This window comes from Equus przewalskii, chromosome 19, assembly GCF_037783145.1.
Source record: "Equus przewalskii isolate Varuska chromosome 19, EquPr2, whole genome shotgun sequence".
Classification (NCBI taxonomy): domain Eukaryota; kingdom Metazoa; phylum Chordata; class Mammalia; order Perissodactyla; family Equidae; genus Equus; species Equus przewalskii.
Genome location: NC_091849.1, coordinates 37,368,137 through 37,380,961, shown reverse-complemented (window position 1 = coordinate 37,380,961; position 12,825 = coordinate 37,368,137). Strand labels below are relative to the sequence as shown.

General features: G+C 46.8%; 1 protein-coding gene across 4 annotated transcripts in view; it reads right to left on the bottom strand.

The window, feature by feature from the left end:
• TBC1D22B (TBC1 domain family member 22B) overlaps positions 1 to 12,825 on the bottom strand; it is a 66,747-nt gene that overhangs the window by 15,568 nt on the left and 38,354 nt on the right. For all 4 annotated transcript variants that reach the window (XM_070584497.1, XM_070584496.1, XM_070584499.1 and 1 more), the window contains 4 exons: positions 5,692 to 5,798; positions 5,158 to 5,233; positions 2,680 to 2,807; positions 2,301 to 2,396 (listed from right to left, as the gene is read on the bottom strand). In XM_070584497.1, coding sequence (XP_070440598.1) covers positions 2,301 to 2,396; positions 2,680 to 2,807; positions 5,158 to 5,233; positions 5,692 to 5,798 — 407 coding nt within the window. The remainder of the gene's footprint in view (positions 1 to 2,300; positions 2,397 to 2,679; positions 2,808 to 5,157; positions 5,234 to 5,691; positions 5,799 to 12,825) is intronic.

Below are 12,825 nucleotides of genomic sequence, written 5' to 3'. Positions count from 1 at the left end.
TGTGAACTGCAAAAGCCATTCCAGGCATCACCCCCACCTCCCTGAGCTAATCTGAGAAGTACCTTTATCACATATGACAAGGCCCTCCGAGCCTGGCTCCTGATAACTAAATTAGACTTCATGCTCTTGATATCCTTCTCCACCTCAATCACATTATCAAAATTGATAGCTCACATGGCACACAGCCACTCCAGCCCCTTGTGCTCATTTATCCTGGGATGTCGCATATGCTGCTCGTTGGCAGAAGCCGTGGCTCTTCGTCAGCTGCCTGCGGGCTCGGCACCATAGCGAGCATCCACTCACTGCAGTCGACCCTTTCCTCTTCCTTCCAAAGTCCTTACGTGGGCAAGTTGGGGCCTGTCTTTCCAACTATCTAGAGAACAGGTTTCTGTTCTTTAGGCACCTAACACTATTACAGAGTCGTATCGCTTGGGGATCACATGGAAATGCTGCCACTAGTGAGAACACCTACATTCTTAGTTAGAACTTAGAGAAACACTCAGTCTTCTCTGGCTTTTCCGCCCCTGCTTTTAAAAGAAATACATGCCCATTTAACAAAAACAAAAAAACCTCTCAGTTCAGAAAGACACAGGGTAGAAAAACATAAGCCCACTGCTGCCCCAGAGATAACAACCATGAACCACCTCCAGGCCTTTCTGTCTGTGGATCAGAAAGTCTGGAAAACTGTCTTCTCAGTGCCCATTTCCCCATTCCCCCTTCCTGGAGTGGCTGCCTGGCATCCGCCACCTGACACACACCCTTCAGTCTTCTCCATGTCCCCACCCAAGGCTTCCAGGACACAGCACTCTCACTAGTCATCCCCTCTACCTCCTCTGCTCTGTTCCACATTTTCCCCCAGCCTCTGTATATGAGTGTGCCGGGGTTCAAGCCTGGTCCTCCTCTCTCCTCTGTCCACACTCGCTTCCTTAGAGATCTCACCCAGTGTCCTGGCTTTAAGTGCCATCTAGCCAAAGGCTCCTAAACATATATGTCAAGTCCCGACCTCTCTCTTTCAAACTCCAGACTCCTAAGATTTATTTTGTCTGCTCTACTTCTCCATTTGGATGTCTAATGGCATTTAAAATTCGACATGCCCCAAACTGATCTCCCGATCTTCCTCTGTAAACCTGCTCCTCCTATAGCCTTCTCATACACTATGGTCTGCCTGACTCACCTCTTTCGGTCACACTCTACACCCCATTCATTAGGAAATCCTGTTGGCTTTCCGTACAAGATATATCCGAGATCTGGCCAGTTGTCACACCTCCACTGCCACCATCCTGGTCCAAGCCACCCTCATGTCTGACCTGGGGGACTCCGATAGCCTCCTGGGCGGTCTCCCTGCCTCCACCCTTGCCCACACATACAGTCTACACAGAAACCAGTGATCCTTTGAAAACATAAGTCAGATCATGTCCCTCCTCTGCTCAAGATCCTCTTATGGCTCTCCTTCCACTCAGAGTAAAATCCACTTACGGTAGCTACAAAGTCCTCAGTGATCTGGGTCCATCGTGACTTCTCTGGCCTCATCTCTTCCTACTATTCCCCGAGACCACTCTGCTCCAGGCCACACTGGCCCCTATCATGATTTCTTACACAGCCCAGGCATGCTGCCGCTTTAAGCCCTTGCCCTGGGCTTCCCTTTGCCTGGACATTCTTCCCCAGCTGTGCACATGGCTCATGCTCTCACCTTCTCCAAGCCTTTACTCAAATGTCACCTTCTCAGTGAGCCTACCCTGACTACTTTATTTGAAATTGCCAGCTGTCCCTTCCCTAGCACCTAATAATCCTTTTTCCTGCTCTACTTTAAAAAAAAAAATTCCTTAGCATCTTCTAACATTTTTAATTTATAATGCTTTTGTTTACTGTAAGTCTGTCCCCAACTAGTACATAAGCTCTATGAGAACAGAGATCTCTGTCTGTTTTATCTTCCCATATATCCTACGCCTTCAAGAGTGCCTAGCACATGGCAGTTTTATCATCACATATATCCTACACCTTCAACAGTGCCTAGCACATGGCAGGCATTCAACAAATGCTTGTCAATAAACAGATGAAAGCTCTCTTAGGCCTGCCCAGTTGCTCTGCAGCCTTTCTGCCACTAAGACCCTTCACACTGAAGAACTCTGGGCCCCAGTGACTTCCTGTCAACCAGAAGGGGTAAACTCTTCGGATCCTCTGTTCTCCTCTTTCCTTCTCAACCGGGTACCTGCTGAGAAACCTTCTACCTGTGCAGCCCCACTAACGGGATAACTCTTGGATGCTCATCTGCAGCCCAGGCTGAGCTCCTGGCCACTCACCTGAAAGTCCTCCTCATCCAAGATCTCTTTCCTCCACTTGATCAAGAAGGCTGCACACACGTAGAGATGAAAGTGGGAGAACCCTTCTGGTTCAGACTGGGAAGGGAAAAAGCAGAGTTAGATCAAGCCCTTCTGAGGAGCAGGCTCTAGCCCTCTCAGTTCCAACCCTCTGCAAGGTGGGAGAGCAGCACAGCACCCCTTTCACGGCTGGGGAAACAGAGGCCTAAAAGATTTTGCAGAGGGCCAGCCCTGAGGCCGAGGCAAACACAGAGGTAGGAGGGAGGTGGGGGAACTTCTGGGCAGCCATACTCCGCACCAGGCAGGGGGCTGGGTGCTTAGGGCCAGCCTGGCGTGGAGCGGGCGGGGGCTCTCTGCGTACCTGGTACGTGTCCCACAAGCGGATGGTGCAGCGCAGGGGGAGCTCCCGCATAAGCAGGTTGTTCATCCAACGAAAGGCAAACTGTAGGTATTCAACCTCGTACCTCCTGAAGTGATTATGTACCTGCTCTGAAACAGGAAGTGTCATTGGCCCCGGGGGGCACAACCTAGGGGATCGGACCCCGAAAAAGTCACATGAGCCAAAAAGGCAGTTTCCATTTCTTTTCACCCCCTCCCCCTGGGAAAGACAGACAGAGAGGGGCCAAACTGGCATCTGACTGTCTAAAGGACAGTCGGTGTTTGATTCCACCATCTCACAGCGACACCACATGGTTAACTGACTCAGCCCCGCACATGGGAGGGCTCTTTTAACATCCCATAGTGATGCTCTAGGTGCCTTTCCTCCTTCACAAGGCTGCTCTAGCCATAAAGCAGGAGACCCAGGTTCGCTTGGTTGCCTGACCTTATTACTCATCAGAGAAGGAGCCAGAATGGAAAGAACCCGGGGGGTCACCTTGGCGACGCTCCTGCTGGTGAGGACCTCCTCTTCAGCATCCCTGACAGACGGCAGCCAGCAGGGACTTAAACACTGCTGGTGAAATAGGTTCACTGACTCCACTCAAGGGCGGCCTCTCCCGCTGATGGATTAAGCGATTCACCAGAAAGTGCTTCGCCGTATTCAACAGAAACTAGCTGCCTTCTAACCCCCACCCTTGGTATTTGTGTGGTATTCTGGAGCAACGCAAAACAAACCTGACCCCTGTTCTACAGAACAGCCCTTCAAAGAATGCTGAATAGGGTTTTTAAAAAAATCACTATCCTCCTCAGTTTCCTAATCTATAAAATAGGGATAATAGGGATAAACCTCAGAAGGTGTTAAGGATGATAAAATGAGAAAACAGAAGTGCTTACAACAGCACCTGGCATGTGGTAAATAATACAATTATTATAGAATAACTATTAACAATGGTTATTTCTGGGAAGTAGAATTAAAGGAAAGGGGAGGATTTTTACTTTGTGTTTTTCTGAATTGTTTAAACTTTTGTAACGAATAAGAATTACTTTGATAATTCAAAGAAAGAGTTAACATATATACATTTAAAAATCCACTATCTTAAGTACAATGCCTTTATTTATCTGGTACGTGTGAGGGGAGAGAAAACAAGGGTAGGGCAGACAGTGGCTCTGCCCTCTGGAACCTGACTGATGACCGGCCTCTGTGAAGCAGCTTAGTGCCCTGCCCCTGCCTCTGGCAGCGTGCACCCTGTTCCAGGACCCAGGTGAGGGATGCAAGAGAGCCGGAGGTGGGCCCGCCATGGCGCTAACAGCTGGGTCAGGGCGATAAGAGGAAAAAACCATCCCACATATGATGCATAGGAAACAACTATAAATAAGAAAATGAACTGGGAAGATTGAAATCCTAAGTCATAAAAGGAAGCTGGAGTGAGTGGAACAAATCAGGGAAGGTTTTCATGAAAAGAGGACCTGGGAAAGGAGAGAAAAAGATATGCAATTTCTGTATGGGGGAGGGGAAGGCAGTCCTTGGGTGAAGCAGAAAATCCATGAGTGAGAAAACCAGGGAAGGAGCCTGATTAGTTGGGTAGAAACTGGTGGAGCCCTAAAGAAGCTTTACAACTTAACTGGTGATAGAAATCCCACTTAAAAGAAGACCTCGCTATTAGGTTCTATGCTTTTCAAGAAACTGAACTCTGACTTCTCTCCCTAGGCCCCCGTTTCTTCATCAGTCGACAGGAGGGCTTTCCGAGCTGCCTTTTAGTTCTCACATTCCATGCTTCCAAGCCAGAGCCAAGGAATCACTGTAAGGCTCCTGTTCCTCAAAGACATTCTGCTTCAGCATGAGCCACATCTCATTTCCTCCCGGCCCAAAGAGGTCACAGGGAGCTATGGAAACTCCTGCTGGGGTATCAGCCAGACCTGAGGACCCTGCGTCAAGCCCAGGAGCCCTGAGTTACAGCACCACGTGAAGCACAAAGTCAGACTACAGACTTGATGCCAAAAGCAACGGCGAGCCACAGGAGGTTTCAGAGTAGAAGAGGGATGTGACCAGAGCTGTGCTTCAGAAAGATGTGGTCACGTGACAGATGGTTTGGAAGAGGAAAGAGTATGGAGGAGGCAAGTCTTTCTAGGAAGAAGTCACAGAAATCCAGGCATGGCTGGACCAGAGCTGTGGCTAGGGAAATGGAGAAGAAAGGGTGAATGTGAGGAGAGATGCTGAAGGAGAACTGATAGAACTTGGTGACAGAAAACTAAAGACAAAAAAGAACTCGAGATGACAGCAGAGTCCTCACCACACCTTCCTGTTGAGATGTGGAAGGATGCTGGTGCTGCCAACAGCAGAGAGTGAATTGGAAAGGGTCACGGCTGGGAAGGGGGCTGAGGAGAGGACCCACAAGCATTACTGGCTTGTGTCAGATTGTACTGTGCTTCTGCGATAGAATTCCTCTTCCTCTGAACCTACCATCGATCCGGCTGACAAGCTCTTCCAGTGCCTTGACCTTCTTCTGGATCCCTGGTTGTGCAAAGGTGTAGTTATCCTGCAAATGACATACAGCCAGGATGAAGAGGGACTCCAAACAGACATGCTACCACCTCTCGAGTTCAATGAAACACTTTTAAAAGCACAAGCTGTTTTTCCAAAGCCTGTGCCAGTGTTTCGAGGAACAAAGAGATCCACAGAACAGCAGTGTGGGGAGAGCCTAACAGAGCCCTGCACTGTGGAGACTAACCACATGGCTCGGGGTGCACAGCAGAAAGGAGGGGCGTGCTCTGATGACAAAGCCAGGGCAATGTGCAGAGTTCCTGAGACTCCAGGGGACACCAGACCATTGCCTATTGAAAGCTAAAGCTAATGAAAGAGGTAGAGATGGATCAACCAAAAAGAGGAGGCGCCATGCTGGGCAGGGGCCCTGTCTGATGCAGAAGAGCAATAAGGAACCCAAGGGCCTGCAGGAGCCCCTGGACCCAGGCGTCCTCCAGGGCAGAACCTGCTCACCTGGATCCCATCCAGCAGCTTGCTCATGCACCAAAAGCTGTCAGCTTCAATGCTTCGCAGCATATCCTGAGACAAATTGGTCACGTCAAAGTTCTCCACATCCTCTTCTGTAAAACAAAAGGTGAAGAAAGTCCAGAGGTCTTCTCTAAAAAATGGAGAAAGAAAGATAGAGTCTCATGTCTTCAACGGGGTCCTTACAGCCAGGGGAGATGCCAAGGAAAAGGGCTTGCCCTCCTCCTCCCCTTGTCAGGTGGGCAAGGTGTCCCAGGAAAGTTCTTGAGGATCTCATGACAACACTGAACAGGCCATTTCTCACACCAGTTCCACTGGGTCCAACATATCTTTCTCTTCCTCTGTGTCTGTGCATTCAGTTTCAGAAAAAAATACTCAGGCCTTATGTGCAATGAGCTATATCCAGCCCCCTGGACATGGTCTGGAAAAATTCAGTAAGCTGTCTAGCCACTCACACTTATATGTAGTGAGAAGAGCTGAGATCAGATAGCCCTCACAGTTCATTTTAAAGATGGAATCCCCAAATTCTGACAAGGCAGACCCACAGCCTCACCACTCAGAAGGGAAGATGAGTGACTGAAGGAAGATGGCCCAAAGCTGTGGGAGCTTCTAGGATCTAATTTCACCAAGTTCGGAGTTCCCAAAATGGGTTCTGCAAAACGTCAATCCTATATGATACTCAAGGAAAAAGGGGCTCCATAGACAAATATGGTTGAGAAATGCTGCGTTAAATATCCCCATCTTGGAGACTCACAAAGATCACAGCACACGAAAGGATTTGAGAAGTTATAAGAAATTCTGCGTTAAGTAAATCTGCTTACCCTCGTGTGTCCAGCATTCTCCAAGCTTCTTTAGCCACAAGACCTCTTTTAAAGAGGACCATCTATTAGCTTCTCATGGAAACTCCATACTAAGTAACAGGAGTGAGAAGCTATCTGTCTGGTCTGAGATGAAAGTGGGGAGAAGATAAGGAGTCCTACAGAAACCTGAAGAAGGAAAAGGCCATGAGATGCTTCCTTCCTGCCATAGAGAAGTGACAGTAGTAAGGCTCTCTTCACCGGACAAGACAGGCCGCCTCAACCCACAGGCCCCTGCAGGCCTGTCAGAGGCCACAAGGAAATGTTCAGGCCCTTGAGTTCTGTGTCAAAGGCAGCTTTTCTCCTCAGACCCACAAGCACTATTTTGAACACAGGACATTCACTGCAGTTCCCTATGCTGTAAGAGACACATGCATCCGACAAAATGTATTCAGAATCCAGCCCTTTCATCTATGAGAATTATTACTAAGACCCACAACTGAACCTTCTGAGGACAATGCGTAACAACTCTTGGTTTCTCATCCCGTACAAACACCATTTTTTAATGGACATCAAGGGCTATAAAAACCGTTTGGGGGAGGGGAGGTGCTTTGTCAGAAAAGCTATGATCCTGGGAACAACCTAAAAGTCCAACGCAAAGTACCGCCACAGTTAATACGTGTAAAGTGCTAACAACAGTGCCCGGCACACAGTAGGCACAATATCACTTATTTGAGATGAAACTTATTAGGAATTTGTAATGACATGGGAAAGCGTGTCACAGTGTTAAGGGAAAAGAGCAAGGTACAAAATTATTTATGGTCTACTCTCAACTACTCTTCATACAATATTTATGTGTGTTTATAGAAGCACAGAGGAAAGACAAAATATATCACAAGGTTTACAGTGCTTATTCCCCAGGTGGTAGGGATGAAGGATTTTTATTTTCTTTAAGCTTTACTAGACTTTTAAAAATTTCTACAATAAGCATAATTTTTATAGTCAGGAAAAAAATCTACATTATTTTAGGGAACAAGGGCTACAATTGACTATACCTGCCTTTTATCACCAAAAAAGAATAAAGAAGATTTTTTAAAATACCACCAAGCCTGCAGAAACTAAGATTTTGCATAACATATAAAGGTCCATTTGAGAAATCACATTTAAAAAAAAAAAATGCTTCCAAGAAATACCATCTTTCTTTTTTTCCTAACTTAAACATTATTACGTAGTATTTTGGGGGTGGCTATATATAGATACCATTAATTTAATTAACTGATACTGGGCTCTAAGATCCAGCTCAGAAGCCTCCTTTTTCTTTTTGCTGCATATCACATTTCTAAGATCCTTCCATGCTGCTGCACACGCCTCTAGTTCACCGCCCCATGTATGCCTCCACCACCTCATGGACCCGTTCCCCCGGGATGGCCACCCAGGGGCCTCCAACTCCCACCATCACAAACACGGCCCCAAGGAACTGGCCCCTCTGCCCCCATAAGAGAACTGCTCTGGGCCAAAGGTTTAGGCAGACCTAACCCACTGGCACCACCAGGCCACTCCCAGGACCAGACTCCCAGCAGGGCACGAGAGCGCCGTTTCCTTTGTAGTGAGTGTGGCTTCTCACAGTAAGTGTCCTAAGCAGTAACTCCCTCTTTACGAGAATAGAGTTGTACAAAAAAAGTGAAACCCACAGGAAAGCTCAAGACAAAAACCCCTCCCACTCCTCATACACATTTCCCAAACGCAGATCCAGAGCTCCGTAATAATCTGAAGGGTCTTTTCCAACTTGGGCATTCTACGACTCTAGAACATTGCAGTGGAAATGCACTAGGAAGGGAAACACAGCACAGTAAGAAGGAGATAGAGCCTGGGTTCCCGAGTGCACAGCTGCCATGTCAGCCCCAGCAGCCTGGGGCTTTTTTGTCAGACAGAATAGCATGCTGTCAAGAGCACAGACTCAGGAGCCAGACTGCGTAACTCAAATCCTGGCTCTGTCACTCACTAGTTATGTGGCTTTGGGCAAATGATTTTACCTTCTGTACCTCAATTCCTCATCGGTTAAGGTGGTATTGTCCTACCAGTGTCATAGGCTTTTGTAAGGATTAAATAAGTTAATATGTGAAAAGTACTAACAACGGTGCCTGGCATAAAATAAGCATTATGTAAATATTAGCTAGTATTATTGTTATTAAATGAGGAACAAATAAACTTCTATCTTGTTTAAGCCACTGTTATTTTGGATCTCTGTTATCTGCAGCCAAACCAAACCTAATCCCAAAACATACCTTAAAAACAAGCCAATTTTCAAAGCTTTCCATCTCCACCTTTTGGTCTTAAGGAGGAAAATCTAACAACATGAGGTCTTAAGTCGTTAAGATGACACTCATAGTAACTGTACTGATTCCACGCCTTTAGCTGTCAGGGAACAAAGGGACCAACAGACAAGACGCTGACCCTCTTTTGGGGCCTTGAGTCAGGGCTGTTGTTCCCCCAGGTTCTGCCCTTAGGCCTGGCCTGCCCATTAGCCCTCTGCCTTCACAGACAGTGGGACAGTTTGCCAGCATTTCAGAGAGTGGGAGGAGAGTTTAGTTTTAGTGTTCTGCCTGCTGGGAGGATAAAATTCACACATTCACTCAAAAACTGTGAGCTGAGTGCACCAGCAAAAAGCAGTAGAGAAAGGGAGGTCCAAATGCTCTCTGAAGGGCTTCATTCAATATAAACAGTCTGTTCAGAAGGATCATTAAACATCCCACTTGAGAAAATTCAACATATAATGGAAGCTGGAACGGGAAACCATGCCAGCAACACAGTCTCGAATGAGGGCAGCGTCTTTGGTTGTCATTACAGAGCACACAGCAGCCAGGACTCAGCCTGCAGGGGATGAGATTTTAAGTATATTTTATAGTTATTTTAAGAGGCAAAGCATCCAAAAAGAGGAAACCCAAAAGCTCTTTATAAAACTCAAATTGCCCACTCTGGGCTTGACAAGAATTTGCCCCATCTATTAGCTGATAAAAGGTACTTGAGTGGTCGCTCCAGTCCAGAGTTTATTTTTCTAAGAACTCCAAGTCCTAGGTCTAAAATCAGCCTCACATAAGATCAGCCTTAAAAACTCCCTGACAGCTTTGGGAAGAACTAGCTTTGCTTAAAGTGACAAGAGTAACTTGTCCATTCCCCGCTGTAGGCCCTTCCCAGGAACATCTGTGATCGCTGGGCAATTTCTAGACGTCATGCTCTGCAGGGTCACAATGATTCAGCCTGACTGGCAGGCACGAGAGGATTCAGAGCCTCGGGCTGCAGACAGCCTTTCTATTTTCCAAAGCCTCAGCTTCCCTCATTGCTGTCTGTTTTTTAAAACTGGACTCATAGGAATACCTTACATAGTATTTTCTGATCACAAAAGTAAACTGATTAAGAAAAGGGAAAATAAATCTTTTTGGCCATATATCTAAAGAACCTCATAAAACAGGAACTTAACATATTTCATCCAGAAAAACAGGTTTAAGAAAAGTGTCAAAGAATTCATCTGATATGCATACACGTGTATGTAATAATTTTTAAGTGGTTCGAGTGCTGTGGAAACTTGTTGCTGGGTATTATTCATCTGGCATTTTCAGGCAAGTATTTGATGGCAGCAGCCAAGACAATGACACCACGGCAAACCTTTGCATGGAGAGAGAAGGTGGAGGGCCCTCGGCTAACCCTGGGGAAGACAAACGCCCTGGCAGAGAAAGGACAGTGAGGAGAGCTGGTCTCTTCCAGGGAGGGGGTCAGAGGAAAGACTTCCGAGGTTCCTGCAGAGCAGAGACCCACAGGGAGGCAGGTCTGGTTCATGAGGACCGTGTTTCAGGCTGTGTGAGAGGAGACGTGCTGTTTCAAAGAAGCAGAGAAGCAGCTGACCGTGGACCCCTTCCTGACGCTGTGCCAGTCAATCAGGGTAGTGACTAAAAGGTAAATATTAACTCAGGATGGAACACAAACTCTGGCTGTACACTACTCAGTGTGGGGTAGCCTAGGTGTACGTGTCATGATACTCTGCTTAAAATTAATTTTAAAAACCAACATACCACCGAATTATCTCTATTTTCCTTAGGTTCCTATATTAATTTTAATTTTACTTAGCAAACATTAGTGCCTGCTGGTTAACTCAGCCTCCTGGCACCAGGAACCCAGATTATATGAGCTCAAACTGAGTATTGAGGTTATGGGGCCCAGGGAACGGCCAGGTCCAGCACACACTTAACCTTTTGGGACCTGCCCAAACACCACCCACAGAGACAGGCAGCACATCACCAGACAGGCAGTAGGCAAACAGGCTCTGGGGAGTCCAGGGCCCCCAGTGCCAATGTCCACTGCCCAGAGGCTCAAACATCTTGAATATGTTGGCTACCTCAATTTCTCCTCTGTTACAATTTCTCACTTATTCTTGGGTCAGATGAGAGGGAGAGCAAGCCAGCAAGCGAGCATGCATGTTCCACCTGGCTCACTGCCAGGGAGAGAGGAGGCCAGGTCTTATAGTCCCAGAGGAGACAAGCCACGACCTGCCCTTGGAGAACTCACCTCCTACATGATAGGAAAAGCACTGCACATCCCACCAAACGCACACACTGCTCTCAAGAGTCTGCTGAAAGCAGCTCAGCTCAGCACTCTGACTGGGCTCTCCCCACACATACATCTGTTGCTGGGAAGAGCCTCAAATATTCCTCAACTGCCTACCACACGGGAGGCTGCTTCATCTACAAAGACGGGGCCAGGAGGCATCTTGAGGAGAGGGTTAGAGTCCTAAATAGGGTGAGTGCTAAAAGATTCAGCATCAGCCCCACTCTCCAATTCCCTCCAAACCAATAGCATTAAAATGGAAAATGGAATATCTTTACTATATAATTCAATTTATATAAAGTTTAGAGATAGGCAAAACTGTTGAGGTGTTAGCAGTCAGTGAAGTAGCTGTCCTTGCAGGGGTGAGGGGGAGGGGCTGGAAGGAACAGGAGGTGATGCCTGCCATGCTGGAAACATTCCCTGTCTTGATATGGGTGCTGGTTATTTGGGGGAATTTACCGAGCTGTACATGCATGATATATGTATCTTTTAAAGTGTATGTTATACTTCAATACAAAATTCACATTTTAAAAAGCCAAACAGGAATGTCCTCTTAAGACAATAATGAAAACAACCATTACTAGGAAAGTTTGTCCAGTTTCATCTTTGGCCCTCACACCTCACCAGTCAGGGAAGAACAGGATGGGCAGGACAGCTACCATGTGCAAAGAGCCGGATATGGGATGGGGAGTGAAGCCTCCTGGAACTGAGCATGGAGCCGGGGGATAATCCATGACGGCCCAGGAGCAAGACATGGCGACAGGGTCCGCGGTACCTGGGAACGTCGGGAGTTATTAACAATAACTCCTTTTCTCTGAAAATCTGAGTGCTGACTATCAAAAACTCACTGCACGGTTTGCCCCCTTGCCTCCTTCAGGACTTTGCTCAAACGTCATCTTCTCAGTATGACCCTGGCTCACTGCCCTGTTTAAAATCTGTTCCATTCCCGCTCTTGCCGCAGGGCACACCTCTGTCCTTTCCTGCTTCGTTTTTCTCCATGGCATTTATCACAATCCAACAAATACCTATTTTTCTCTTTTTTGTCTGGTTCTGCTCATTGGAATTTAAGCTCTATGGAAGGAATTTCTTTTCACATATAATCAGCATACAGTAGACTACACATAAGTACACAGTTCTGTTTCGACACGTATATATCTGTGTAGAAACTGTCCCAGTCGAAACAGAGAATATTTCCATCACCCCAGGAAGTTTCCTCACGCCTCTTCTCAGTCCGTCTCCCACCAGAGCCAACCACTGTTCTGACTTCTATAGCTATAGATTACTTCTGAACTCCCTTTAAATGGAATCATACAGTGTGTATTTTTTTGGCATCTGGTTTCTTTTGTTCAACATACTGGCTTTTGAGATGGTTTCTTTCATGTTGGTGCAATTATCAGTAGTTCACTCTTTTTTTATTGCTGAGTATTCTTCCATTGTATGAATATCCATTTTCCTGTTCATGGATATTTGGGTTGTTTCCAGTTTTTGTCTATGTGAAGAGAGTTGCTATGAATATCGTTGTACAGCCCTTTGGGGACTACAGGCTTTCATTTTCCTTGAATAAACACCTAGAAGCAAAAGGCAGGGATTTCTGCCTACTTTGTGGTCGTAACCCCAGTGCCTAGAGCAGTGCCTGGCACAGTGTGGGTGCTGAAAAAGCACTTGCTGAGTGAGCGGTGGTACTCCAACTCCATCCCTGAGGAGACAGAACTTCCGGCTAACTCAG